Source organism: Podarcis erhardii (assembly GCF_964252035.2).
Source record: "Podarcis erhardii genome assembly, chromosome: 11".
In the NCBI taxonomy this organism is placed as follows: domain Eukaryota; kingdom Metazoa; phylum Chordata; class Lepidosauria; order Squamata; family Lacertidae; genus Podarcis; species Podarcis erhardii.
The window spans coordinates 43,308,128-43,334,326 of record NC_138501.1 but is presented as its reverse complement, the minus strand read 5'-3'; the positions used below and the strand labels follow the sequence as shown (position 1 = coordinate 43,334,326).

The following is a 26,199-nucleotide window of genomic DNA, read 5'->3' as shown; positions in this document are numbered from 1 at the left end:
CAGATGTTTTGAGACTACAATTCCCATCATCCCCAACCACTGGTCCTGCTAGCTAGGGATCACGGAAGTTGTAGGCCAAAAACATCTAGAGGGCCAAGTTTGAGGAAGTCTGATGTAGAGCCATTGGCAGGGTGGATAAAAATAAATGATTTATAAAAATAAAAAATGGATTTTTAAAATTTAAAATGGATTTTTAAAATTTAAATTGGATTTTTTTATATATATAAAAAATGCTTTTGGAGGAAAAATCTTTCTAAAGATAGTTTTCTATTTAACTTACATTATAGTCCTTCAGGAAATAAGGATTTGTTTTCAATTATGTTGCATGAGGCTTTATATGCAGTGTTTTAATTTTGGGGTAAATGAATTCCATTAATCCATTCACAATGTCATGCTCTTCCAGATGTTTCTGTAAGATTATTTGGGGCAGTTTTTCTAACAAGAAGATATTATCACAGATGCTTGTTTTTGCAGTTTTCAAAAGTGTGAATTTGTGTCTGCAGAGATAACGTGCCTTTTCTTCACAGGAAAAATGTTGTAAAATAAACATACACAGAGTTGAGCGGGGGGGACGGGACAACCTTAATCCCATTGTTCCACTGCAAATTTATATACACAGAATCAGCCCCTCTTAAATACTAAGTTCCAAGAGGTTCAATGAATAGATTGTTTGGAGTGGAACAGATCTGCACAAGTAGCTAAGTAAGAAGCAGTAAAAATGAAAGCGCAACCTTGTGAGCAGAATACTCCACAATTCTTGGGATCTTTGTGTAATAATTGTGCGAGTCAGTTGCATGTTTGTGCAACTCAGACTTGAGGCAAGTGCTGAAGGCACTTCAGGGCTGGCAACCTCTTCCCAATCCCACTGGGTTGCAACAACTGCGCTAACACTTAACTGTACAGAATAGGCACCTGAACGTAGAAGCAAATCCAAATAGGTGTGTGTGTGGAAATAGTAACTGGGATCTGTAAGTCCTTGGAAGACCTTGAAGTGCTTGCCAGTCAACTAATAAGAGTTCGCTGGTTCCAGGCCCTTCTTCTCATTTGTAAATATTAATATTATACCAATAAGAATGAGTCTTTCTGTAAAAAAAATAATGATTTAAATCAAGTCTTACTGACTAGTGATTTAAATCAAATCCACCCTGGCTATTGGTTTATGCATAAGTGTCAAGCTTGTGTGAATGAACTGTTTGTGTCAAATTGTGCCTTGAGCCTGATAGTATATACCCTTTCAAAATCTACACTGCAAAGTCCTGAAATTATGATTATAGGAATTTCCATTACCACCACCCCACAGACAAAAACTGGCAGCGAATACTTGTAGTTCTGGGGATTCTCAGCATTTACTAGAACAAATTTCAGAACTGCAGCTGTTATCTTTGCTGAGTTTTCTTGTTGAGAAGTGGGCTAGTCCATCTAAGCAGAAACGAGTTATGTATTTTTGGAAGTACATTACATATTTGGGGGGGGTGTTCTGGAGTGCCAGAAAAACTAAGTTAATAAAAGTAGAGAAAGTATGCTTTAAAATGTGGTGGTTTATGAGGGTTAAAAGAAGGGGGAAGTGATAATTTTTACAGTATTGCATCAACTTGAAAATTCAAGCTTGTGAAAAACAGAGTTGGAAATAGTTGGGACAAGGATTGTTTATATGCTAGTGTAAAATATATAGGAAGTTAAATATTGCAACCTATTTATCCACATACCTATTTCATACTTTCATGCATAGATTTATACTCGTTTTATATTTATAAGTTAGACTATTAGTTTTCTCTGCATCCATATCTTATCTTGATTATATTACTATGCATTCTTGTATATTTATAGTATACTTTGTATGTACAAATAATATAAAAATTTTAAAAACCCATGCATAAAATGTGGCTTGTGCGTTTTCAGCCAGTTGTTTAGAGGATATGGCCAAATAAATTTCATTTTAAACAGGCTTATGCCACTTCCAAACCACATTGATAGTTTCCCTGCTGGATCAATCTAGGAATGACCCTGTGGTGTTTTGGAAACTGAACAGTAAAAACATAACGCTCAGAGTAATTGCTTCCGACAAAGCTGGCTGTTGGAAGATTTAGGACAGTCAAAAGAAAGTACTTCATACGGTGCAGTGATGGCCAGGGCTGGCCCAATACATTTTGCCACCTGAGGCAAACCACAAAATGGAACCCACCACCACCACCACCACAGCAGGGAAGAAGGAGTGAGTGAAGATCTCCATCAGAAACAAGTTGGGAAACTCAAAACAGCCTTACTCAATGGTCAAGTGGAAATCAAAGGCCATTGCAGTGAGGAAAATGGACCCGCTCTGAATCTTGTTGGGTGGGTGCACAGCCCAGGAGACCCCAGAGGGCAGCCCTCACCATTTCCTTCCTAGGGGGTGGGAGTAGACCAGCTGCATCTCCTATTCTCCAAGAGGCCACTGGGGAGGCAGCCAAGGGGGTGGCAGATTCCACTACCAAGGAGAGGGCCCGGCTATCACTGCCGCAGTGGAAGCAACAGCAGCAGACAAAGACTTCCCTGGAGCTTCTGCTCCTGTGAATCACCTTGCCTTGGGTGTGGGCCGGCCCCAGTGATGGACACCAACTTGGATGGCTTTAAAAGAGGATTAGACAAATTCATGGAGAATAAGGCTATCAGTGGCTGCTAGCTATGTTCTGTCTGCTAGCTATACTAGTTAGTGGGGGTACCACAAGTGGAGAGAGTCCCGTCACACTCAGGCCCTGCTTCCCATTGACATCTGGTTGACCACTCCACACAGAACTGAATGGGCCTTTGACGTGATCCAGCGCGGCTCACCTTACTTTCCCCTTCCGGAATCATTCACGTCCGACTCACCTTTTCTAAGCGTATCTCGAGTCACTTCCACCTCTCTGTTGATGCGGTTTTGCTCTGGCTCGACAGGAGGCGGAACGTCCAATTCATCCTCTGTCTCATCATCGCTATATGGCACCTCTTCGTCGTTGGGTTGGGAGTCCTCGTCAAAGGTAGTTTCCGAATCTCTTTCCGAATTCATTCTCCTAGCCGTTCCTAAAGCCGGAAATGAAAGCAAACCCGAGTTCAGCCTAGCAGGATAGCCATAGGATACAGCCCCACCCACCCCCCTGAGAGACTTTACAAGCTGGAACCAAGTTCTCTTAGCACCACTTAAAAATAATAATAAAAGGTATTAATTTTTTCTGAATCTCAGTCATGCATCTGTTTTCAGTTGCCTGTCTCCTGAAGTGGTTGAAGTCTCTCACCTAAGACATAGTCGCTTGGTAACAGATTAAACTGCCAAAGGAAGTTGGGCTGAGAGTTCTGCAGTCTTGTGCAAATACACCTAGGAGTTTACAGGCAGTAAAATGCAATGGTGGTGGTGGAGAAACGTTAAAGGGTCATTTTCTAAGTGAATAGGTACAGCTAAAAACTTTGTATATTCCAGCCTCAATTGTTCTTGGCTCATGGTGCTAGCAGACAATCAAGTTCAAGGTGGACTACTGAGGGGAGGGCATATACTTTACATCCAAAGGGAAGTCAATTCACCCATCAAATTCCTCTCAAAGAGCCAGAGGGTTTTAGTTGTCTCCATATACATGAGCAACACACATGCTTTCCAGGCATTAGATCATGGATGGTGAAGATCCTGTGCCCCTACAGAGGACATTGGACTCCAACTCACATCAGCTCCCAGCCACGATGGCTCATAGTCAGGGATGATGGGAACTGAACCCCAGAAACATCTGGAGGGCCACAGATTCTTTATCCCTGCAGCAGGACTTCCATTTGAACTATCAGAGAAAGGAGGGAAATAAGCCTCAATGTGCACATCTGCCACAGTGTCAACAGTTGCCCAAACTTGATAATGATTTCAAGGATTAAAAATGCTCCACATGCACTATATAGTTGTTGTAAACAAAGCTGTTGTCTTATTATCTCCCGTATTAAAGATGAGGAGGACTGAGGCAGAGAGAGAGAGAGAGAGCAGTGTGCCTAGTGAGCTCACACCAGATGTTAAAATTTGATCCAAGGACTTTCTGATTCATTGCTCTCGTTCTTCACCTACCCTACACTGGGATTTCTGCACTCATCCCTTTTTAGCCACCATCCTCGTCATCATGGCAAATTTAAACACATCAGAAAAATTCTCAAAGTAGTGTACAGATAAAATGCAGCTAAAATCCAAAAAACTAATTTGGCAACTGAAAGATGTGCTTTCAAAAACAAAAAAAGTGTAATTGTCAAATTTATCTGCAGCTCCAACCTTATACAGGCCGAGTTATACATACAGCATTTGTTTCCCCAACACTATACACAAGCAAAGACAATCCTAGATTTCTTCTTGATATCTGCATGCTGCAAATATACCTTATTCTCTAATTCACTTGGAGATGCAAATTTACCGTATTTTTCACTCTATAAGACGCACTTCCCCCTCCTAAAAAGTAAGGGGAAATGTGTGTGCATCTTATGGAGCGAATGCAGGCTGCGCAGCTATCGCTGAAGACAGAAGAGCGAGAGGGATCGGTGCGCAGTGATCCCTTTTGCTCTTCTGGCTTCTGGGATAGCCACGCAAAGCTTCTTGAGTGCAGCGGGAGTGCTCCTCCCTCTTCGCTCAAGAGGCTTTGCGTTGCTTTCTTGTTTCTTGTTTTCCTCCTCTAAAAACTAGATGCGTCTTATGGTCGGGTGCATCTTATAGAGCGAAAAATACGGTAGTTAATCAATGTATTAAAACTCAAATGTTGGACTTGGAAGGTTTTAACAATGCTTTTGGTTGGCATGCATACCTATGGTATGACAAAGTTAAGATCAATAAGGCCTTTAAGAACCATATTGTCAGGAAAGCAGTGTTTAATGTCTGGACAAAATACAAAGACTTACTGGAAAATAAAACTCCAAGGTGGCTCTCACCTCTGGAGGCTAAGGCCCTAAAAAGACCCAATATGGAGGCTAAATGGCCAAAATATTGGGAAATATTAGAAAAAGATGGAGACAATTGGAAATTGCAGAGTTTAGAGAAAATGAAGGATAAGGTGCGAGACTGGTTACATTATGCTCAGATTAAAGAAGTTTTTAAAAATGATAAAAAGTTAGGGTTCCAGGTGGAGAAATCGAAGTTAGAAACTGAATTGTTAGAACCAAAGACTAAGGTATTATCTAGAATGTATAACTTGCTGTTAAAATGGAATACACAAGACGAAATGGTCAAATCGGTTATGATAAAATGGGCACAGGACATTGGGCATAACATTATGTTTGAGGACTGGGAAAGGTTGTGGACCACTGGGCTGAACTTCACCGCATGTAATGCTCTGAAGGAAAATGTAATGAAAATGATATATAGATGGTACATGACCCCAGTTAAACTTGCCAAAATATACCATTCGTCTGATAATAAATGTTGGAAATGTAAAGAAAACGAAGGAACATTCTTTCACCTCTGGTGGACATGCCCTAAGGTGAAGGTCTTCTGGGAAATGATATATAATGAGCTGAAAAAGGTATTTAAGTATACCTTCACTAAGAAACCAGAGGCCTTCCTTCTGGGTATTGTCGGCCAGAAGGTGTTAAAGAAGGACCGAACATTCTTTATGTATGCAACAACGGCAGCAAGGATACTCATCGCAAAAAACTGGAAAACTCAAGATCTACCCACACTGGAAGAGTGGCAGATGCAACTGATGGACTATATGCAACTGGCCGAGATGACAGGCAGAATCCGTAACCTGGGAGAAGAGAAGATGGAGGAAGACTGGGAGAAATTCAAGAAGTATTTACAAAAACATTGTAATTTGGTTGAATGCTAAGAAGGATGCTAGATTATAAAAAACTGGCCACCACTAAATTAGATTTGAAATTTGATGATAAGTGAGACTAAAGAAAATATAAAATTTTTTGGAAGAAGTGCTAGATTATATTTGAATGAGTGGACATGAGATTGTAAACAAGTTGATAATTTGTTTGGAAAAAACTTTTAACGATGTAAATGGGAGCGGGAGACGTGAGGAAGTCCAAAGAAGTGATGAAATTATGTCTGTGATAGAAGTAAGACTGTTTATTATTTGTACATTTATATTTAAAAACTTTAATAAATATTTATAAAAAAAAAATAAAACTCAAATGTTTCACAAACCTTTCTTTCAACAAGTGGCAGGATCTAATAAAATTACCACATGCTTCTATCCTGCATGTGTACAGAGGCTGGACAGCTATCCGTCAGAGATGCTGGAGCTACAGTCGGCATTACAGATCCTGCATTGCAAGGGGGCTCAGCTGGATGACCTCTGAGTACACATTTTCATCTCTATGATAAAGGATCATTTGCCTAAGGCACAACCCTGGCATTGCCACCTGCCTTCTGCCAAACGTAGCTCGCACTCAGTCCCCAGAAAACTCCTTAGAATGAGGTGTGCAATTATGCAGCCATCTCTTATCAGTACAGCAACTGAATACTAAAAAGCAGGCCTTTGAAGAATATGTTATCAAATAAAATTTCTGTGAATTTGTGTGTGGAAATGAATAATAAAAAGGAGGAAGCTCACACATGTGCTTCAGAGATGACAATAAAGGCAATTTTCCAATAAAACACAACAGCACAAAGAAGGGCACCTCTAATAAACCGTTTTGTTTCTTCTTAACGAAGCCTAACAGAATAGAATATGTTGTATTGTGAAGTATGACTACAATCCTTCTCTCTCAGGGGAACTGAACAATGGTTTTGCAGCAGAAAGTTGTAATTTAAAGAAGACACACAGCTTTACCCTCTGCCAATACCAAGCACTACACCCCACCCCACAAACCGATTGACTGATGATTTAATTTGTATACTGTTAATATAAGCAGTACGCAGAAAACTGAAACAACAACATTGCAAAGAAGTTACAAAACATATGAAAATCAACATCAATTCATTTTCCTTCTGGCACACCCTCTTCCTCTCAGCCTCTGGGTTCTCTCCTAGGGCCCAAACAAACTCTCAGCTCACCCACAAAAGTCTCACAATAAGAGTTCCTGGAAATAGTCACCCTAGTTTTTTACTCCAGACTTGCATTTTACAGACTGGCCCAAGGTCGATGGTACATCCTCAGGCTGCCCACAGCTGTGTCCCATTCAGTTCCCCTCTCCACACCCAGTTCCAGGTGCAGCACAGTTTGTTGAGTTTCCCGGGGGGGTCCAGAAGATGGGTTGAGGAACCTATGCTCCTCTGAAAAATTGCTGGATGACAGCTTCCACCATCCCTGATCATTGGACCCTGCAGGCTGGGGCTGGGGCAGGGCAGGCAGGGAGGTTGGAGCCCAACAACATCTGGAAAGCCACAGGTTGCCCATCCTTGCAATAAAGCTTGTTAAAAAGTACTAAAAATTTCGTGGGTAAGAAGCATATGCAATGGGAATCCAAAGCTCAAGGGAAACTCATTTGAAAGTGGAACGAACTTAAATAGTGTTGAAGTTTAATATGAATGTCACTATGCTTTAGGGTGCTTAATGAACAAATTAGTTGGATTAGATCATTACATTTAAATTTGAATTTTATCAAATATAAAAGCTGCCTTTCTGTGATGTATAAAGGAGGTAAGCTTATAATTCTACAAGCAGTTACCATTTGCTAGAGGGAAGGGCCGTTGTCATTGCTTCATTTCCCATTACACTGACTGAAGCCGCCAAAACAGACTGAAGAAATAAAAAAGTGTGTTCTAAAATTCAGATCCCCGACAATTAAGATTTGGTTTAAAAGGAACTTGAGTAGGAGAATGGAGCTCCACATCCCTGGGCAAGAATCACGGCTTGCAGAGAGACAGTAGTCATAACAGCCCAATTCCGGTCCTCAATCATCCATGCCACAAAGACTTTAAATCATGATTTTCCATTTGAACTCTAGTAAGGCTACATAAATATGCTTCCACACCTGCATATACTAGGAAGACTGTTTTTGCTGATACAGTCTAGGCTAGGGAGTGGCCCTGTTAATGCCTAACAGGGTAATAAAAAACACACACAAACCAAAGCCTTTTAGCCGCTCCCCTAGCCAACTGTTCAACAAACTCTTTGTGCTGGATACCCGGATACTCATAAAGAAAAGAGTATTATGACCCTGAGCAGTTCCTTTACTAAAAATAATAATGAGAGAGAATTGTGACAAATCAGTTATGCTAACTACCCACACGCCAGATCCCCATTTTATATGAAAGAGGTACACTGCTCATGAGACATGTACAATTGCTTTTATTTTTATTTTTAAAAGTGTAGACTGCCGGGTAAACTGAGCAACACACTCCAAACAGGTTTTTAGAAAGAAAGAAAGAAAGAAAGAAAGAAAGAAAGAAAGAAAGAAAGAAAGCCTTCTGGCGTCGATTTGGTTTCTGAAGTCCTAAATGCAACTTGGGTGATCTCATTCTGACTCAGCACTATTTTTCTCCTTCATCTCAAAACACAACAAGCCTATATTGCTAATAAAGGCAATAACAACAAACTCAAAGGAATTGTGTATTGTGCCACTTAAATCAACAGTCAAAGAACTAAAGCAACATGCCAGTTTCAAGGATACAACCTCTCTCCCTAACTAGCTTTCAAACTCCATAACTGCTTTTTTGTTGTTGTTGTTGGTTCAAAGGCTAAAGCAACGAAATGTGTTTTAGGTCGCTTGGAGACCTTTGGGTAAGCAGGCGGCTAACAAGTTAAATAAATGATGGTGGTGGTAAATAATAATAAAGCAGCACATGGGACATAACATAAGTTACAGGCAAGAGAGTATCTGCATATGCTTACTTGTGAATGAGATGCCCTTCTGCATCAAATGATTGCCAATCTCATAGATTTGTTGAAAGGATATGGAGCAGAGGGTTTTGTTGATTCTAACTAAGCAGAACCTAAGTAATTCATATTATCAATCATTTTAGGAGGTATGATTAGGAATGGAGCGCTTCCTTTGAAAATGCAAGAGTTTTGCAAACTCCAGCATGGCAACAATCCCACTTTCCCAGAACCATTTCTAAGGACCACAACAGTGTCTTTGCTTCTCCACTTTCAGCAATCCCTTTTGATTCAGTGGTTCCCATCAGATTCAAAAGAAGAATCCTTCTAAAAACTTGAACTCATGGAACTTTTGTCTGCCAATCGTCCAGACAGAGAAGGTTGCTGCTTGAAAGCAAACCTTTTTCAGTAGCCACCAAGAGTTTCATCGTCCACTTAATATAAAACAGACCAAATATTCGCAGCAGACAAGATGATATCATGTTCTTCCAAATCTTCATAGGGAAATTTCTTTTCTATCCATGGGTTTCCTCGTTTTTGTATTGAATAGCGCCCCAGAATACACACTCTGCAATTAATTATGCTCCTGAAATAAGCACTTTTTAAGACACTTTCATGTCAAGCACAGTGCAGAGCTCATAAGAGTTTTTTTTTTTTAATATAAAATATTTATTAGGGTTTTTTATAAAAGAAATACAAAGATAATAAACAGCATTGCTTTGTTTTAACAAAATTTCATAACTTCTTTGGACTTCCTCACGTCTCCCGCTCCCACTTACATCGTTAATAAATTTTTTCAAGCAAATTATCATCTTATTTGCAAATTTATAACCACTCAATTCAATATAGTGTAACAATTCTCCAACAAATTTTTGTTTCTCTTAATCTCATTTATCGTCAATTTCCGATCCAATTTAGTGATGGCCAATTATTTATAACCAAGCATCCTTATTAACATTCCTCTAAATCACAATATTTTTGTAGATAAATCTTAAATTTCTTCCAATCTTCTTCAATCCTTTCTTCTCCCAGGTCTCGAATTCTGCCAGTCATCTCCGCCAGTTGCATATAGTCCATCAGCTGCATCTGCCATTCTTCCAGTGTGGGTAGATCTTGAGTTTTCCAGTTCTTGAGCTAATAAGAGTTTAAGGCATCTAATTCTTTTCTGCTACTCACTCAAGTCAATGGCTTTGCTCAACGCAACAATCAGGTCTGGGGGGAAAACCCCATGTTTTACCTCTTTGTAAAGGTAAAGGACCCCTGACAGTTAAGTCCAGTCGTGAACGACTCTGGGTTTGCAGCGCTTATTTTGCTTTACTGGCCGAGGAAGCCGACGTTTGTCCGCAGACAGTTTTTCTGGGTCATGTGGCCAGCATGACTAAGCCAATTCTGGCAAAACCAGAGCAGCACATGGAAACGCCGTTTACCTTCCCGCCGGAGTGGTACCTATTTATCTACTTGCACTTTGACGTGCTTTCGAACTAATAGGTCGGCAGGAGCTGCAACTGAGCAACGGGAGCTCACCCCGTTGCAAGGATTTGAACCGCCGACCTTCCGATCGGCAAGCCCAAGGCTCTGTGGTTTACTCCACAGCGCCACCCGCGTCGCTTACCTCTTTGATTACATTGTATAGTCTTGCTCCTGAACCATGCAACTTTGCTAACTTCAACAAAATGTTTTATGTAAGGTCGTCCAGGAACCCTACCCCTTGTACAGGTGACAAGATGAACTCCTATGTCCCTCCTCAGTACCCAAAAGCTCAGCTGACTAAGCCAATGCATGCGGTATCGGCATCCCACCCTCACTAGCACATGGCAGTACATAGGGGGTAGCCTTCAACCCACTGAGGCGAGGAGTTTCACTGGCACAGGGAAAGCAAGCAGACTGCCACTTGCTTCTTCCTGGTCTGGAAACCGGTTTGCTGGCCTAGGTCAGCTGAGCCCAGCTACACTGAAGACTCAGATTTGAACAGGTTGCAGACTTGTTACAAGCTCAAAGGAAGTGTGACCTTTTACACACCCCTTTACTCTCTTTCCCAACAATCATTTTGGGCATTGGAGGGGGGGGGACTATTCAGGCTCAGTCTACCGTTGCCTCTGAAATAACTGCAGATGAAGGAAGAAAGATCTACCTTTCTCTAAGCCAATTCTCCCCACCCTAGCCTGACTGATAAGTTGGGAGGGAAGGAGCAAACAAAAAGCCAGTCATTTTCCTCTCCTCTGCAATTACACTTGTGTATGCATATAGATAACATGGAAGGGCCTAGCAATGGATTAAACAAGTTTCGAATTCTGGTCTCCAGGTATTAGCACATCAGGTGAATACAGTGGCGTAGCGTGGGTTGTCAGCACCCGGGGCAAGGCAAGTAATTTGCACCCCCTAACCCGTGGATTTGCGCACCCTAACCCTAACCCCCAGATGTTGCGCCCGGTGCGGCCGGCCCCCCCTGCACTCCCCACGCTACGCCACTGGGTGAATAGGTAGGGAGCTACAGTGACTTCATGACACCACAGTCTATACAGCAACAGCATTTGCTGAAGGTATGCCAAAAGCTTGTTGGTGCTGCCTACTGTACTTCCAAACATAAATGGCAATCATCCATCCTCAAGTGGCTGTGTACATGCCTCAGCGAACATGCAGTTCACTCAGGACTTCCCAGCATATGGATAGAGCTGTTTAAGGAGACATTTGAAAGATTATACGTTTTTTGTTGCCGCCTGAAGGAAGGCACTGGTGTCCAGACTGTCATTCCAGCAAGCTAACAAATTAGGTAGGAATCAGTGTTTTACTAAGCCAGTAGTCACTGACGTCACGGTGGAAGAACAGCAGCAGCACAGCATCCATTTTTAAAAAAAGTTATATACAGTCATACTTTGGTTTTCGAACAGCTTAGTTCTCGAACGTTTCGGCTCCTGAACGCCGCAAACCCAGAAGTGAGTGTCCTGGTTTGCAAACTATTTTGGAAGTTGAACGTCTGATGGGGCTTCCGCGGCTTCCGACTGGTTGCAGGAGCTTCCTGCAGCCAATCAGAAACTGCACTTTGGTTTCCAAACATTCTGGAAGTCAAACGAACTTCCGGAACGGATTCCGTTCACCTTCCAAGGTACGACTGTACTGTGTTTAAGCCCTTTGCCTTTATTTCTGAACCATTAAGTTACATGCACTGAAAACTAAGTAGTTTGCAGGAAAAGGAAGTTCCATAGCAAATGATCCAAAACAGGATCTCTGAAGGAACTCATGCTCATTCTTTCGATTACTCAGGCATTTTGCTATTTCGTTATCGCTATTCACTTGTTGCTATTTTTTTTAATGCCAGCTTTCTGCAAACTAAGATAGTGCACGAAAAAAACCAAAGCAGGAACAGCATTATAAATAACATTTAAACATATGTCTTATTTTATCAGGGGAAATTGCCTCGTGAAAATTTGTATACAAGGCAAAACTGCACACATCACATGTATACAGCAGGAGAAATTTGCACACAAATGCTGAAGTATTTTCATTGGCAGGGGGGAATTCGCAAACCGGAGTGAAAATGTGGACGACTAGACTGAACAAAGAATGGGGGATTTTTTAAAGTTACTTGAAAGAACACTGTGAACAACTGAAAACATTAGCAGGATTTTGAAAACACGAAGAGAGAACTATGATAAAAAAAATTGAGTTTTAAGAAAATATGGAGAATACGATACGATGCAGTTTGAAAATAGTATCTGGGAAAACCATGGAGGGGTGGAGAGAAGTTCGGGGATTCTGAGAATCCTGTTTGTAAAATAATAATAATAATAATAATAATAATAATAATAATAATAATAATTTATTATTTATACCCCGCCCATCTGGCTGGACTTCCCCAGTCACTCTGGGCGGCTTCCAACAAAATATTAAAATACCGCAATGCATGAAACATTAAGTTTCCCTAAACAGGGCTGCCTTCTCTTCTAAAAGTCTGGTAGTTGTTGTTCTCTTTGACATCTGGTGGGAGGGCGTTCCACAGGGCGGGGGCCACGACCGAGAAGGCCCTCTGCCTGGTTCCCTGTAACTTGGCTTCTCGCAGTGAGGGAACTGCCAGAAGGCCTTTGGTGCTGGACCTCAGTGTCCGGGCAGAACGATGGGGGTCCAGATGTTCCTTCAGCTATACTGGGCCGCGGCCGTTTAGGGCTTTAAAGGTCAGCACCAACACTTTGAATTGTGCTTGGAAACGTACTGGGAGCCATGATTATGATTTATGTATGATGATAAATGTTAAAAGTGAAAATGAATTTTAAAATGTAAAAAGAAGAAAGAAGAAGAAGAAGAAGAAGAAGAGAAGACGACGACTGGAAGAATGAGCAGCTGATACTGGCAGATCCCCAGCAATATGGAATGAGAGGGATAGGAAGCTCAGAAAGTTAACCTTGGTTGGAGTAGCGGGTAGTATTACAAAAGTGTCCCTGTTTTCATCTGCGAAACATTGAGCAGCATGTACTCTTAACAACCTTTCCTTCACACCCGCTTGCTGGCACAAATGCAGTACCACTCAGCATGCACAGAGAGCCTTTTCCTGTACTTTGGACTGCCTCAGACAACCCACCCCTTTGTACATGTATGGATCTCCACTTTGGGGACAAAGGGCTTTTCGATAAGATGACATGTTCGAGCCTACCATGCATATACAAAAATCTAGCAATGAAACTATACAAGGCAGGCTACAGCTCATATATGTATGACTGAGCGTACCAACACAAGACTACCCAGACAGGTGGCGTTCACATTTATGAGTATATTCCACATGCAACTGGAATTCTAAGAACCATGCACAATGCTTGCTGAAGAACAAATATTGCAATAATGGAGAAGGGTGTGGAAAAGCAAACACCAGATCTTTTGAAGTTTCAGAGCCTAAAAGGAACAGGCATTCTCTCTCCTGCCTCCACACTTCTCCTGGACGTCTTTCCAATTCCAAACTTGCTCTAATCATCCTTTTCTCCCTGCCATTCTTCCTTCTGTTTAGGACACCAGAGGGAACCATAAGCCGAATGCTACCAGTGCCCAAACTGAGTCACATTTGCCACTGATCTGAAAGGCAATTGAGGAAATGCCAAGTGGCAAAGACTCCCACAGGAAAAGAAGCTCTTCTGGTGCGTCACTTCCACCTTCTCTACAGTTCTGAATTACTTCTACCTCCTCCATGATCCTGATTTACCACTTTATCTACCCCCACCCTGGTCCAACTAACCCCAAGAAAACTTTCCACACAAAGTACAGCAGCTGTCACAAGAGTTGCAGCTGGAATCTGTTTCCTAGTTTACAGCAACTTAGGGCCAGCAGCATGACCTAGGGTGCTGTGATCACAGATCCATACACCCTCAAGATCCACAAAAGTAGTTATACACAGGCAAGTAGGTTGGGAGAGCTTCGGGCTCGTTGCTCTCAAAACAAAAAGCGCTTGCGATTCGAGGACCCGCCCCCTTAGCTTGGGATAAGAAAGACACATGGACACGGTATGTTAGGTTTTGGGGCTAGAAAAGGCCACAACTTTATTGATTACAGCTTAGGTACTGGAATAACAGCAAAGTTGACTCCACCCGCTCAGTGAGGGGTGAGTCTAGCGGGGGTTAATCACCAGTAGGGGGAGCCTGTTGATGCAAATACAACTGTAAGCTCTCCCCTGATGTCACCGCGGGTCGCGCCATGGCCACCAGCCCAGCAGGGCACCGGACAGGATCCGCGACTGCCGGATTCCTTTAACGGAATACCCATAAGTGAAGGGGTAGGTGATGGCCACACCCTGCCCTTCCATACACCAACCACACATTCCAATGCCTAACCGCCAATACCAAAAAGTTGTGACGAATTGCTATGAGGTAGGTGAAAAAACCAAGTGACCAAATGGAAAAAAATCCTACCAGGCCCCCTATGCAACCAGGGCAACCAATCAAAGGTCCATAGCAAGGTCATGCGCAAAAGGAATGACTAGAGGGAGGGTGGGTAGGTGATCCGATGAAGAAACCGGCAGCGCAATGGGGGAAGGAGCTGCCGCGGCCGCGTTTAAGTGGCTAAACCCCGCCCCCGAGCCTGCCGCTGATAGACAGGCTCCCTGGGGGCGTGGCACGTCAGCGATGATGACAAGCAGGGGCCGGAACGCCCCCTGCTCCACGCGGGAACAGTTCCCAATCACAACGCCTCCCCTCCTTGAGGAGGAGAGGATTTTTCAAACCAATGAGGTTTTCAAATATAGTTTAGGATAAGGGTATCATGGTCTCTTGACCAAAGGCAGTGCTTAGGGAGGCAAAAGTTTTTGGCCACGCCTAAGGTAACTATTTGGATCCCGGCCTCTTATCATTTAACTAATAAGATTCTTAATCATTGCGATGGAGAGGGGGCGGGTGTTGCAGAAAGAGGTCAAATATATTACAGATATTGCGTTGCTGGAGAGGTGCGATTCCTGAATCAGTTGTAGAAGCGGCAGAGTTGTCTCTCATTCACTAGAGCAGGGGCAGTCAACCTTTTTATACCTACCGCCCACTAATGCATCTTTCTTGATAGTAAAATTTCCTTACCGCCCACCAGTGCTCGATGGAAGGAAGATTCAGCACCCACCTAGAATCCTGAAATGCCCACTAGTGGGCGGTAGGAACCAGGTTGACAACCCCCACACTAGAGTCAAGACACACAGGACATTTATATGCTCACCTAATATATAAGGCAGAGGAGTGTCTGTTCAGGTGGAATAAAGTTCAGATGGAATCTTGGAGAATCAGGTGGCAGCAGAGGAGTAGACATGATAAATTGCAGTAGCTGAAGAAAAGATGCATTAAGGACTACAATGCACTCAAACCAGTCAGCCAGTGAAAAATGCAGCCACACAGGTAATGGCTGGTACCAGGAAGTTGATTCGGTAAACTTCATGTGTATTGTACCAGTTGCATTGTGTGACAGTGTGTTCCCAGGCCCAACACAAAGTACTGGTGGTGACATTTGAAGCCCTAAGAAGTTTGGGTGTGGGTTACTTGAAGGACTGCTTTCATTCTCACCAAACTGCCCTTATCATGCCTTCCACATCACAGGCCCCATTCACATACCCACCTATGAGAGCAAGCAGAACGGCAGGCACACAGGACAGGGCCTTTTCAGCAATGGCCCCACTTCCTGTGAAATATGCTTCCGAGTGAGATTGGGCTAGCCCTATCCCTACAAAATTTCAAGCAGGGTCTAAAGATATCTCTGACATTTTAATAGAATGGTTTAAAGTGATCTGGGGATATGGTAGGCTGTTTTATTCTATTCACGTTGTGTCATTTACACCTGCGATGGGCAGGCTCTTATTTTAAGGTGCTGATTTTAAAACTAAAAGTAGGTTTAGCTTTCAGCTGTGTTTTGCTGCCTTAAACCACATTTGTCACACTTTCCAGCATAAAAATATGTTAAATAAAAAATTGATATTGAGAAAGAAAAGGAAGGAAGACATGAGAGAAAGCAGCTGTAGGTACAGACAGCAATTAGTTCCAGAAAGAATGAGTGGCGGTAATGCTAAGAAGCAGATAAAGGAGGCTAAAAGTAAAATATAAAGACAGTAGCACAAGATCGCTAAGAGTTTACATCAATCACAATATCAAGCAGCTAACACAGGCTGAATACATACTTCTACAGTTCCCTCTTGTCCATTTAATTCTTCACAAAAGGATCCGTCAGATATGCACAACATATTGAGGATAAGCAATTGCTCTTGTCATTTTGAGCAATCCCTAACCAAATAGCCTCATGGAATATTATCCTTCATTAAAGTTGTATTAGTTGCCTTTAATTGCTTAAAGATGTATTAATTGCTCCTGTAACAGGAGATTCTGCCAGAAAAAAAGAGACCAATTTGCACAACCAGATATGCTTCGAAAATATTAACAAGGGTTCAAACCAGGTCAAGCACAACATTAACATGTGTCAAGCTGAAGATGAGTGTTCAGCGATCTTCCCGCTTTATCACTTGAATGGAAATAAAGGCGATAGAATAACCAAACCCAAGAGCAGAACAGGACCTCCTTCATGTATCACAGTCAATCTTGGCACTGAACTGGGAGATTCACAGGTTAGGCTTCTTCTACCTCCTTTTCTGAAGGCTGGTATCTCACTTCTGAAATAGCGTGAGTGACTCTATGGATTCTAATTGTACAGCACGATAACAACCTTCTGTTAGCCCTAACTAGTATAAAATAGCACAGAGATACAAAACATAGGCTTCTGAACTTAAAAAGGATTTTGAAAGTCGCTACGTTAAAATAATCTTACGATGAATTACACAGGTAATTTTTCCCACCAGTGTATTTCTAGCTGTAGTACTGACCAGTGCCTAAAACAAGGTGGAATTCAAAAGCCCAGTACCTTCCAACTCACCAACCCACGGCCAAACCCATCAAGTTGACAGTACCCTGCTTCCCACACCCCTCTTATTTCTATCCTTAGCTGACAATCCTACTGCACATCTACTTAAAGTGTGTGTGTGTGTGTGTGTGCGCGCGCGCACGCACACACACACACACACACACACACACACACAGTACACACATACACATTCTCCTGTCAAATTGCTCAAGACTGTTCTCAGAAGTTTCAGTAAAAAAGAAGAAGTACTTGAACAACATTTCTCTAAACGTTTCCCCTAAGGAGAAGGAACCAGATTTGCAAAGCTCCAGGCATAGATTGTGCATAAAACCCAAATGCAAACCAGGGAAACTTCAGAAGAAAGTTGGTTGATTTTTGCACCTCATAAACCATGAGCTAGGATTATGTCCACACGCCCTTCCGCTCTCAATCTATTTGCTCTTAAAATACCACTGAGATATAGATTTATGCATCCGCAGGCAGGTGCGGAACCAAGTTCAAAAGAAAGCAAGTCTCCTCAAGGCCATCTGATTATATATAAGCAGAGACCAGAAACCGTATTTCCAAAAGGCTGTCAATCACCAAATCTCACGCATAGAGCGCAGAAAGGAAAAAAAATGGGGAAAACAAACAGTGAAACTTATGAAACACCTGCAATTGTTCTTCCTGGAGCCAATATATGTTCCCCCGACCCACCTGTCGTTCTAAGATAAAAGAAAATGTTGGGACAGAATTGATGTGGGGGTTGCCATAGCTGTGGTGGCCAAGGGACTGACATTGTAGGATAAGGTTCTCACATGCAGGGGGGCCACAGCCACACCATACATCCAAAGCACTATTATACCACTTTAGCACCAGCACCCAAATGGCAAGAGAAGAACCTGACCGAGGTAGCCTTACCCTTAAAGAACGCAAGTTGAACAAAACTGGAAGTGGCGTCATACACTCCAAAGCTGCCCCACTAGTACCCTATTTGGACTCTGTTCAGCTCAACTTCATTATTATTGTTATTTTGTTTGTGTGCAAAAAAAGGATTTCCCTCCATTTTTCTTCCTCCCTCACTCTAGACACTTCAGCCAAAAAAACCACCACATTCTGGCCAGTACTTGAAGTGCCTTGGAGAGCAGGGAGGGAAGAGAGAGGTGGAATCACATGCCCTGAATTGCAGAAAGAAGCTTGAAAATCTAGTTTGGAGCTATCCAAAAGGCGTCTAAACAAAACAAAACAAAAAACCTATTTGTCTCCAAGTGGTTTACAGTTGCCAACTTTTTTGCAACACTGTCTGTCTGGAGGAGCCGTTAGACTGGATTAAACTTGACTTACCTGATGAGAAACTTGTCCAGAATTAGAGATACCAGGACTAACGAAGCCACTCTTGACTGTTAAAAATGTGGAAAATGCATCCCTTACCAGAAGCTATGTGCGATTCTGCTACCTAACCTCCTTAGTTAGAGATCTGTGTGCCTATACAACAAATTACAATTCTATAAGCACACAGCAACATGCAAAAAACCAGGTAAGTGCAAGCATGCCAATATTCACTCAGCATAGAATCAAGGCACACCTAAGGCAGCTGAGGAAAACACACATCCTGTTATTTAATTTTATAACTATTTATTCAGGCTTTCCAATAGAAGCCTGGTGCCTTTTAACCATATTGGCAGCATGGATTGTTGATTTTAAGCCTGTTCTAGCAAACCAGGAAATTAAAAAAAACCTAAACAACAGCAACACTGACAGAACTGAGCTAAAGCTACTACCAGTCCAAGCCTGTCCACATTTTTTCCGATTTGTACAAGATAATGGTACAAAATAAGATGGTTACTACTTCCAGCATTTCTTTTTCTTTTTCACCTTATGTCTCTCCACTTTATGTGTTCACAGGAGTTTACAGCAGAAGAGCTTAGGTTAAATCACTATAAGACGATAAACAGACTTAGCCCCACAAAAACAAAGCAGCATCAAAACCCTTATGAGAAGAATTAGCAAAAACACTGAATCTCACTGAAGCAGCAACTCCGGAAAAGAATATACAGTACAGTACTCTTCGTTTAGAGTCCAAATGATAGAAGTGTAGCCATCAAGAACCCTGGGAAGGGTGTTCCCGAACACCTGCTTAGCTGCAGACTAAGTAATCTGATGGCACTGCCAGCTAACAAAAGCTGCTCTTTTTTTCTTATGGCTCCCACGTGCTGAGGTAGTAATGAGAAAAACTTCAGATTTGCATGCTAGAGACAGACAAGATCATGAGCTGCTGTTGTTTTTAGACCAACTGGTCATTTTAAGAGCATGAGCGGAGCAAAGAATAATGGGAAATGGCAGCAAAGATGTCTGTTTGCAAATAGTGGCGACCAGCATCAGTCATAAGCGTGAATGCCTCTGCAATCCAAATCAGTGATTCAAATTTATAATTACCAAACAAAAACGGACCATTACTGTTAAATGCTACATAAATGACTTGAAACTGATCTGCTTTGGAGGCCCTGTTCCAGGTACCTGTATTGTTTTGAGGAGCATATGGCAAATGGTTAGGACCTCTGCCATAATGGCACCACTGTATCCCTTCCAGTGGCAAGTGAATATTAAAGGTAAAGGGACCCCTGACCATTAGGTCCAGTCGTGGCCGACTCTGGGGTTGCGGCGCTCATCTCACTTTATTGGCCGAGGGAGCCGGCGTACAGCTTCCGGGTCATGTGGCCAGCATGACTAAGCCGCTTCTGGCGAACCAGAGCAGCGCAGGGAAACGCCGTTTACCTTCCCGCTGGAGCGGTACCTATTTATCTACTTGCACTTTGACGTGCTTTCAAACTGCTAAGTGAATATTACTTTGTCTTAAAGGACAATTGGAGACTTTTCTCAGGATGGTGGAGGGCATGTGTGCTGTGTCCCATTGATGTAATAATAATAATAATTTATTATTAGTACCCCACCCATCTGGGTGGCTTACAACAAAGATTAAAAATACACCAAAATGTCACACATGTAGTGGTGGTAACACCCCCCCTTCTTCTGTGGGGGAGTGAGAAATGTCCCTATTTTCTTTCATCTGAGGAATGTTGGATGGTATGAAAGTCCGAGACCAGAGAAGGCAAGGAAGAATGGGAGGCGTACATTGTGTATGTGTGTGCATGTCTTTAATAAATAAAGGTGTTATGTATTAAGATTAGTTGCAGTTTTCACTCAGGGCCAACAGTATGTAAATGAAGGATTGAAAACTGTCGCTCCCGATTGGTTAGTTAGTTGTAAGTTGTTAATGTTTCAAGTTACTTAGTATTATATAAAGCAGCCAGCTAGGCTGCAGTCAGTCTGATTCCAGGAGCAGTTCTAACTACTGTACTGCAATAAAGAGCTGTGAATCCAACAGAGCTGTGTCCTTCGTCCATCTTTTCCGCTATTCAACACAAGGTGCAGGGAATCCGGAGTTGCAGAAAGCGAGTTCTCACAAAATCAACCCCAGCACATACATGACCAGAGTGAGCTCTGCCCAAAGAGCATGTTGGAGCCAAACTACTTTGCCAGAAATTAAAAAGCTTGGGATCGACCACCAGCACCTGTAAACCTGCCTCTCAAAAACAAGCAAGCAGAAGGTGACACTCCAGATGTTTCTCTTCTGAGTAACATCTGGCCACTCAGTGCATCTGCAGACCCATACTGTTCACAGTGCACGCGGATTCCACAAGCAGTTAGGCACATTTCAACAGGACGCACGTTCCGCTATTATATAATTAGCATCAGTCATCTTGGCTCAGCATAGCCAATTCACATAGACACCGGGGAGGAGGTTAACTAAAGGGTAGCGTGAAGCTTTGTCACTTGGAATGTGTCATGGAAAGTGTGCCTACAAAGCATGAATGCAGTTCGCTAACCAGCAATGCATCTGCCTAAAGAATGGAAGCCAGGGAAACAAGAGGATCTGAGCAATTGGTACTGTCGTTTATCATCACATGGGAACAGATGTGCTCCTGTAAACGGAAGCTAGCCTCATGTTTAAAGGAAGTGGCCTGGACCCTGACAGCAGGTAGACCTGCTTGTGCACCTCCATGTGTAGCCCCTTGTATGTAGCACAGGTGCCCAAGCATGCCTTGGGAGACTGCAACTTCCACAGAACCGTCAGGATGTGTGGGAGCAGAGGAGGAAGCAGGCGTTCCAAGTCAGAGCATGCCCTTTTGAAAACAGTATAGTCTGAAGGTGGGATGATGCAACTTCAGAAATTAAGGTGTAGAGAAATACCAGGAAGAGAAAACATTTATTTCCACAAACAGGAGTGTTGGACAAAAAAAATAATATATAGTGGTACCCCAGGTTACATACGCTTCAGGCTACAGACTCCACTAACCCAGAAATAGTACCTCGGGTTAAGAACTTTGCTTCAGGATGAGAACAGAAATCGTGCTCCGGCGGCGCGGTGGCAGCAGGAGGCCCCATTAGCTAAAGTGGTGCTTCAGGTTAAGAACAGTTTCAGGTTAAGAACGGACCTCCGGAACGAATTAAGTACTTAACCCGAGGTACCACTGTATATATATATATATTTTAAAAAAGAATACAATGCAGTTAAATCTTCAGTCTTTTCAGATCCACTTTTATTTTAACACTACCTACAACATGGGATCCACTTTTAATATTTGTATCATGTATACCTGATGTTGCCCTTCACTTTCCAAGGTGAACAGATGCAAATGAGGGCAGGGATATTGTACCTATAACAGCTTAGCAGAGGGAGGAATTTTGGCAGCTACAGCTTCTCTCAAACCCAGCTTAATGAGTCGCACCTGCCAAAATTCTCCTTCATAAATCTTAAAAGATAAAAGAGCCCTGTGCTCATTTGCTTATGGTCTGTCTCCCCTTGGCCTTTTCTCCCCCACTCTATTTTTTTTTTCTTATTTAAATGTTGTGTCAGTTGTACCATGGTTGTTTATTACTATAGTAATTCTTAAAAAAAGGTTATTATTTGTACCCCGGCCATCTGAGAGCTTGAAACCAAGTGAAGATGCCTGAGTACCATCATCTCACCTGTGACCTGCGCCATCTGGAGGTGCATGTTCAGGGATCCTTGGATTGTGACTGTTTTCCCACGCTAATACCGCAACCTGTAGACTACTGCCTGAGATCTAGGAGCATATGGCGGTATACAAATTTATTTAATTAATTAATTGATAATATATCTCAGCTCCTCTGAAGTCACAAAATGTTCAGGAATGTTTTAATACCTAAACAGCCAATCCAATTGTTCAGCAGGACACACGGTGCCTGCAACAATATTGAAGAGCCATTAAATGCGATTTTGTTGTCTTGTGCTTCCCTAAGACAAACCACAAACTGAGAAGCCACTGCTTAAAACTTCTAGCGAAAAGGAACTGAAAGTTGTGTGGGAAAGCAAAGATGCTGTGATCCAACACGATCTGTCCTGATGGATTTGTAGTATGGTGACAGCAGTCACGAAATTAAAAGACGCCTGCTTCTTTGGGAGAAAAGCAATGACAAACCTAGACAGCATCTTAAAAAGCAGAGACATCACCTTGCCAACAAAGGTCCGTATAGTTAAAGCTAAGGTTTTCCCAGTAGTGATGTATGGAAGTGAGAGCTGGACCATCAAGAAGGCTGATCGCCGAAGAACTGATGCTTTTGAATTATGGTGCTGGAGGAGACTCTTGAGAGTCCCATGGACTGCAAGAAGATCAAACCTCTCCATTCTGAAGGAAATCAGCCCTGAGTGTTCACTGGAAGGACAGATCCTGAAGCTGAGGCTCCAATACTTTGACCACCTCATGAGAAGAGACCCTGATGTTGGGAAAGATTGAGGGCACAAGGAGAAGGGGACGACAGAGGACGAAATGGTTGGACAGTGTTCTTGAAGCTACCAGCATGAATTTGACCAAGCTGCGGGAGGCAGTGGAAGACAGGAGTGCCTGGCGTGCTCTGGTCCATGGGGTCACGAAGAGTCAGACACGACTAAACGACTAAAGAACAACAACCACCGGAGGACTGATTGCATTAGGGCAAAGACAAGGAGGAGTCACATTGAAAACTAATAGATTTACTGCAGAACAAGCTTCTGGACCACATCATAAGACACATGAAGAGCATCTTATATCCTCACTCATGGGAATCATTCGGCCCATCCCAATGTGGCAGGATTAAAATAGGTATTTATTAAACCATTTAGGGAACTAAAGGAAAACATTAAGCAAGACAATAAACTTCAATAACCATATAAATAAATAAGCAGAGACGCTGTATGTTGATTTAGTGGGCTACCACTAAGAGAAACAATCTGTACATATTTTGTGGAAGTGGATTATATTATGGAACTGAAAAAACAGACTGCAGTCATCTGCTTAATTTGTGCATTTTTAAAAAAGAATAGGGATGGGGGTTCTTTTCTTGCATCATGAAATATCTGATTGATGGCACTGAAGGTTAATGCACTGTTCACTGTACACAGTTTGAGATATTTATAAAAGGCATAACCAGATTTAATTTTTTGAAACTTTGTCTTACTATACATTCAAAAACACACCTTTGTTTACATTACATTGCTTCAATGTACACTGCTAAATATATGGAAGACTTTCCATTATTTTGGTTTTCAAATCCACAGGTGCATTTTTTACTGTGCCTTGTAATCAAGTCTAAAGATGTGTTTAGCATGCATTTCAACAAAGAATTAGCAACAGCACGCTAAATTGTGTCTATTCAGCAGGAAGTTCCTACTGAATTCGATGGGGCTTATTCCTGGGTAAATGGGGTTACAATTACAGTCCCAGTTTCCAATCTAATACTAGATCTATAGCAGCACTGTGGCTTTCTTCTTGCTATAAATCATTTAGATTACTTATAGACGCAATTTAATTGTTGACTTTTTTGCCCAGCAGAACAGAATGCTTATTATATAAAGAGCAGGGAAGAAAAAGATATAGTAAATAGGGAATTACTTCCCTTGGGGCAGAATGAAATGGGGCTAATTAAAAGTCTCTTCCAGCACTAATGAGAACGCATGCAGCATTCAAGTCAGTTATGCACCTATACAAACTTTCCAGGGCTAAAATGAAGTTGCAAGACAGCTGTCTAATGATTTATTACTTGCAAATTGCTGTAGACATCAGGAAGTACATAAGGACCTGCATTGAAACCTCATGTAGAAAGGATCAGAAGCAGTCTGTTACAGCATGGCACAGGATGCTTTAAAGCAGGGGTGGAAAGCCTGTTGCTCTGCAGATGTTGAACCCCCACGTCAGCCCCAACCAGCTTAGCCAGTGTTCAGCGAGACCAAGAACATTGGGGGGGGGGGGCACAGGTTCCCTAGACTTGTTTTAAAACTGCACTTACTCACAGTTCTAGAAGAGAGTTTGAGACTGTTCCTACTGAACACCATCATGCTACAAATGGTTCAAAGCCTAATTAGCACAAATTTCTACCACCGTGCCTGGAGACAGGCAATTAGGTTGTGTATCCACAGCAGTGACCAGAGGAAGAATGGCCGCTGGGAGGAGCGGAAAGAGGAAACGCCATGGTGCATCTTCAGCAGCACAACTGGATGCCTTCATCTGCCCCAGCTGCAACAAAACATGTCTCTACAGCCACAGCAGCTGCTGTAACCTTACAACAATTTGACTTCACCCACAAAAGCACACTTCTCCACTCCAGAGATGGACAGATACCAACAAGCCACAGGCAATCATTCCTGGTCACCTAAATTGTGTCGCCAAGTAATTTCTGCCCCCTGCACAGTCAATGTTTCTGCCAGCAATGATCAGTTGTTGTTGTAGTGGTGGTGTTTTGTGGTAACCATAAGCTAAAATACATTTTTATTTGTCCAAACTTTTGGATCATAAGTGACTTTGTCTTTTACTGTCCCATCAGAGAATATATATTGCTGATGATGATATAACTGTGATTTTAACCATTATTTTATTATTGTATGTTTTACTAAGTTTATTATATATATATAAAAGTACACAGTCTCACTTTGTGTTCTTTCACCAAACATTTCCCACCATGACCTTTATAGAAAGTAGACATTAAGGAATACAATGGACAATATGCTTTGTAGCAGAATGAATGTTTGGCTTAGCGTGTCATCTGCTACCCCTGCTTGTCCTCACTGTAGCCAAGGTTTCTTCTCGACTACTGCTTTTGATAAGCGAGGAGAGCACTTAACCACAAGCCCAGATTCAGACAACATGCTAAGCCAAACCTTGGCATAGCTCAGGGAAGCTCAGGAACAAAAAGGCCCACAGAGGAGCAAAATGGCAGTAAGCCTTGGTTTGGTTTACCAAGTTATGGAACCAATTCCAGCAAGTTATCAAACCAGATCCTCTTCTCTGCAGGCTGTAGTCCTAATGAAAACGGCCAAAGAACCCAGACGAGGTTGCTAACCACACAATTAGGATTCTTATCTCATTATACATGACAAAGCCATTTTTCACCTTCTCACCCCTTGCTTTTTCCTGTAAGGACTATTGCAGTCGTTAAGACTCGTCAACAGGCTCATCACAGCTATCTGCCAATCACCCAATCCCACCACCCTTCTGAGTAATACCCCTCCCCACCTTCTCACTATATAGAAGGGTCTGGTGACTTCTGTTTCAGTGTATCTGAAGAAGTGTGCATGCACACAAAAGCTCATACCAAGAACTAACTTAGTTGGTCTTTAAGGTGCTACTGGAAGGAATTTTTTTATTTTGTTTTGACTATGGCAGACCAACACGGCTACCTATCTGTAACTCACACAATTAGAGTAACGTGTAGCTTTTGCCTGAAAAGGACTTGTGAAAGTCAATTAATCATTCATACATGGTTTTCCCTGATCAACTTGGCATGCACCAACAGGAGATAGCAAGATATCACATAAAAGTGAGATAAGATATATTGGGACCATTCAAGTACTGGGCAAACTGAAAATGCCTATGACGCATGAAAAGGGATAGGTAGTTTGTGCACTTTAACAGCACTTTCCCAACTGTGTTCCCTTGTACAGGAAACTTCGCTACTTCAGAGAGGCAAAATGTTTGAACTTTACACTTGTAAAGTTCAACAGAAAGCAAACCAGTTCTGAAGACATTCGTGTAAAGCCAAAGGCTGCACCTCTCAAGAATGATTTCTT

The 26,199-nt window shown here is 42.3% G+C and overlaps 1 protein-coding gene across 1 annotated transcript in view; it reads right to left on the bottom strand.

Moving 5' to 3' along the window:
• The window catches only part of ATP8B1 (ATPase phospholipid transporting 8B1), a 65,382-nt gene that overhangs the window by 30,894 nt on the left and 8,289 nt on the right, over positions 1-26,199 (bottom strand). The window contains exon 2 of the mRNA XM_081881392.1: positions 2,848-3,039. Coding sequence (XP_081737518.1) covers positions 2,848-3,025 — 178 coding nt within the window. The 5' untranslated portion in view covers positions 3,026-3,039. The remainder of the gene's footprint in view (positions 1-2,847; positions 3,040-26,199) is intronic.